The sequence below is a fragment of the Octopus bimaculoides genome, chromosome 2 (genome assembly GCF_001194135.2).
Source record: "Octopus bimaculoides isolate UCB-OBI-ISO-001 chromosome 2, ASM119413v2, whole genome shotgun sequence".
Classification (NCBI taxonomy): Eukaryota; Metazoa; Mollusca; class Cephalopoda; order Octopoda; family Octopodidae; genus Octopus; species Octopus bimaculoides.
Genome location: NC_068982.1, coordinates 84,922,937 through 84,927,154, shown reverse-complemented (window position 1 = coordinate 84,927,154; position 4,218 = coordinate 84,922,937). Strand labels below are relative to the sequence as shown.

General features: G+C 31.8%; 1 protein-coding gene across 5 annotated transcripts in view; it reads left to right on the top strand.

Annotated features, from left to right (window-relative positions):
• The window catches only part of LOC106878085 (mitogen-activated protein kinase kinase kinase 4), a 309,575-nt gene extending 305,576 nt beyond the window's left edge, over window positions 1-3,999 (top strand). For all 5 annotated transcript variants that reach the window (XM_052978397.1, XM_052978400.1, XM_052978396.1 and 2 more), the window contains one exon: window positions 3,806-3,999. In XM_052978397.1, the coding sequence (XP_052834357.1) occupies window positions 3,806-3,832 (27 nt within the window). In that variant the 3' untranslated portion in view covers window positions 3,833-3,999. The remainder of the gene's footprint in view (window positions 1-3,805) is intronic.
• The last annotated feature ends 219 nt before the right edge of the window (window positions 4,000-4,218 follow it).

The window sequence follows — 4,218 nt, the reverse complement described above, 5'->3', positions numbered from 1 at the left end:
TGGCCGTTGCCAGTACCGCCTGACTGGCCTTCGTAGGATTTTCGAGCGAGATCGTTGCCAGTGCCCCTGGACTGGCTCTTGTGCGAGTGGCACATAAAAGACACTATTTTGAGCGTGGCCGTTGCCAGTACTGCCTGACTGGCCTTCGTGCGGGTGACACGTAAAAGCACCCACTACACTCTCTGAGTGGTTGGCGTTAGGAAGGGCATCCAGCTGTAGAAACTCTGCCAAATTAGATTGGAGCCTGGTGTTGCCATCCAGTTTCACCAGTCCTCAGTCAAATCGTCCAACCCATGCTAGCATGGAAAGTGGACGTTAAACGATGATGATGATGTTGATGATGATGATGATGATAACAATAATAACGATACAAAAGTTCTCGTTTAAAGGCAAAAGTAAGCCAAATTTTCATTTAAAGGCAAAAGTAGGCAAATCATTTGTTTATTCATAATTAATTCTTTAAAAGAATCATTCAAACTCACATAACCTTTTTGGAATTGTCTGTCCTGTTATGTCCAATTCTGTGTACAATCTTATGATTATAACAAAGAATTATCAACCAGCTGGTTGGCTACTTCAGGCTGATGACGAGCAATCACTCAAAAACATGTCCCTGAATGCAGACTAAAGCTGGGTGGTGAAGCTTTCTCCCTTTCACAAATATAAGGACACAGGAAATGTGTCAAGGCCAACAGGAAGCGGTCTAGCTTCCTAGGGCTGAATAGCAGCAGTATGGTTCCCTTAATGGGTCTGTCACATTAAGTTGACAGTATACAACTGCTTTATCATAACACTGCTGCTTATATCTCTCTCTGAGATTTATAATTAGATCTTTTCTAATATTAAAATCGTGTACCCGTGCTATCAGAAATGACGACATGAAAATGATACGGAAAGTAAAATTAAAATTAAAAGATTACAACCTTTATTTTAGTAATTGCTTCAACACTATGTTTCTAGTGAAAATCCTACCACCAAATGATCTTCCTAAAATGTAAACAAAATATTTCACTTGTGAGTATCTGCTAATCCTATTTTATAGGGAAGCCACTGCAGGTATATATATATATATATATATGTATATATATATATATATATATATATATATATATGTGTGCATAGTAGGATGTGCCATAGTAGTATTAACAGTTTCTAACTTTTCTGTTCATTGATAATTCTGTTAATATTTATTTCAAGAAGAACCTTTCCCAAGAACCTTTATGTTGGAATAAAGAATACATATTTGATTGTTAACTTTTTTATATTTCCTTCACTACATAGATACAAGCATACCTCAGCTTGATTTGTTTTGATTTAAGTTGTTCTTGATTATACATCAGTTTTCAAAAATAATATGTAGAAAAATAAAAATCAAGTCAAGTCATTTTACTCAATTTTACGTCTGTCCACCACAAATATTAGAATCATAAAATCACTAGAAAAACATTAAAAGCACATAAAATCATATTACTGTACAATAGATAAGAATAAAATTATACTAAAATATGTACAGTAAATGTTAAGATACACACCATAAAATAGTGTAGGTTAGTGAATGAAATCAGCTGTGTTTAATTTATCGATCTTTTGAAGCTCATATTGCACCGTAGTTCTGATATCTAACGTTAGGCGTTGTCACTCGTGATTCTGCAATTGTTTTGAATTCAAATTTGGTTACATCTGTTTATCAGCTACTTTCTCATTCTCATTCATTTGTGACTTTGAGTTCATCACACTTTGTGACTTTTGGAAGAGATACCATATCTTCAAGGATGTACAGAACATAGCAGCTGCATGGAATGATGTACAGAGCACGGCTATGAATGGTGTATAAAGAAGTTATGCCCACAATTCATGAATGATTTTAAGAGGTTTGATAATATTGCCATCAACAAAACATTGGTGACTACGAGCAAAGAACTGGAAATGGATTTGGAGGAGGAGGATTCAAGTGACAAACGAGGATTTGATAGAGCTTCATGAGCAAAAAATAAAGAAGAATAGGAAGTCATATCTAAACCACGTCACTTTACCATTAAGAAAATGCAGCAAGCATTTGCATATATTGAAAAAGGTCTTTCTATGTTCAAGGATATAGATCCAAATACTCAACGCTTTTCCAAGATTATGGGGGGCTTATCATGAAGCTTTTGCTCCTTATAATGTAATCCTTGAGGAAAAGAAGAAGACAGTTCAAGGAACTCTCAACCGGTTTTTTAAGTGCATTGAACAGCTAGAGAACAGCTGTTGATATTGATGATCCACAGCCATTTACATCCGTGATGTAAACAACCAACTTGTATGTACGTATTGGTAAATTTAAGATAATTTAGTTTTTTTTACTATTGCAAAATAATAATAATTACTGAATTAGGCTTTTATTTTACCACGTCTTACTGCAAACTGCATTCATAAATAAAGTGTCAGCAATGTACAGTAAACACCGCCAAATTGTATTTGTAAATTTAGATAACTTTTTTTTTTACTGTACTGTATTAAAAAATAAAAATTATTTGTTTGTAAGCTTAAAATAGGTTTTTATTAACCATGTATTATTGAAAATGTATTCATAAATAAAGTACAGAATTGAGAATGATTATTATCGGTTTAGCCTAAAGACAAGTTAATTCGACTTAAGTTGTGTCTCCTGGAAACAATTAACAATGTAGGGTGAGGTATATGCATTCATGTCTTTATGTATGTATATATATATATATATATATATATATATATACACACACACATACATAAATGCATATATATGTATATGTGTGTGTGTATGAATATCTCTGTGTGTGTGTAAATACATGACAAAGCTATATATAAATACACTCTTAAATTGAATTTGTATCACAGCTATTATTCTCACTTCACCTCTCTTTACCACTTCCTCTCACTCATTGCTATTACTTTCTCTACACTCATTATTATAATATATTAGATTAGTGTGTGTCTTTATGTTTGTGTTTGTCCCCCTTCACCATCTGACTACCAGTGTTGGTTTATTTACAACCCTTTAAGTACTAGGTACTTTATATATATATATATATATATATAATAATTTTCCAGAGGATGTAGCAACCGTTACCAATATAGCATATTTTGAATATGAAAATTTAAAAGTTAAAAACCTTATAATGTATATATATATATATATATATATATATATATATTACACATATACATATGTCCTTATGAAAATAAACAGCAGAAAACTACCCACAGAATGGGTTTTCTGCTGCTCTAGATAATGTAAAATGTAGGTGTGTATTACTGGGTCACAGCTATTGAATATTATCCCTCTAACACCTAGATACTCTTCATATCACAATGCTGAATATAATATTTGAACTCATGATTTTTGTAGTCCAGTAATATAACCACTCTACAGAGTGCATTTTATATCAAAATAAGATGACGTGTAAACAGCAACTACAGGAGCTAAAACAGCATCTAACATGTAAACAGTATCTACAGGAGCTGAAAAAGGATGAGTCCATTGTCTTATTAAAAAAGATTGTGTCTTTGCTGTGGTGCATGCTGAAAACCTCTTGTTACTTTGTTGACATAGAACTACAATAAAAGTATATCTAAGAAAAATTAAAAATTAGTAATTATTCTGAGTCTCTTAATCAAGAAGCTGTATTGCCTCTTGTTCAAGTGTCATCAAGAGGCCTACTTAAATCTTTATGAAAAGGGGTATTGTGCTGATATGTTTATTCTGTTAGAAATTTACTTTTAAAAGAAACCTGATAATGTTCATACTATTTCAATTTATGTTTTCTTATTTTTTCTTCATTTACAGGTTTCTGATGAAGACATGAACCTCTGAGCGCATTACTACTAAAACCTTTTTGCGATACAGTAGATATGAGAAAAAGCAACAGATCTTTGATAATAATTTTTATGATTAATAGGAAAGACAACTGAAAATTGGGAGAGAATCATGTTTTTGTAATGTCCACTTAATGACATTTAAATTAAAACTTTTTCCAATTACTTCTTATATTTAAAAATTTCTTAGGAATTTTTAGATGATGTTTGGAATCTGCTCCACAATGATGTGTTAGTTAAATGCTACATCTATTTGGTATATGTCTTCATGGAAAAAATGCTTTTCAAAATATTCTTTTTCATTTCAAAACATCACTAAGATACTTCTCTGTTTTAGAGAAATGTAATATAAATTAACTTTCTTCTTTTTTTTTTTTTTTTTTT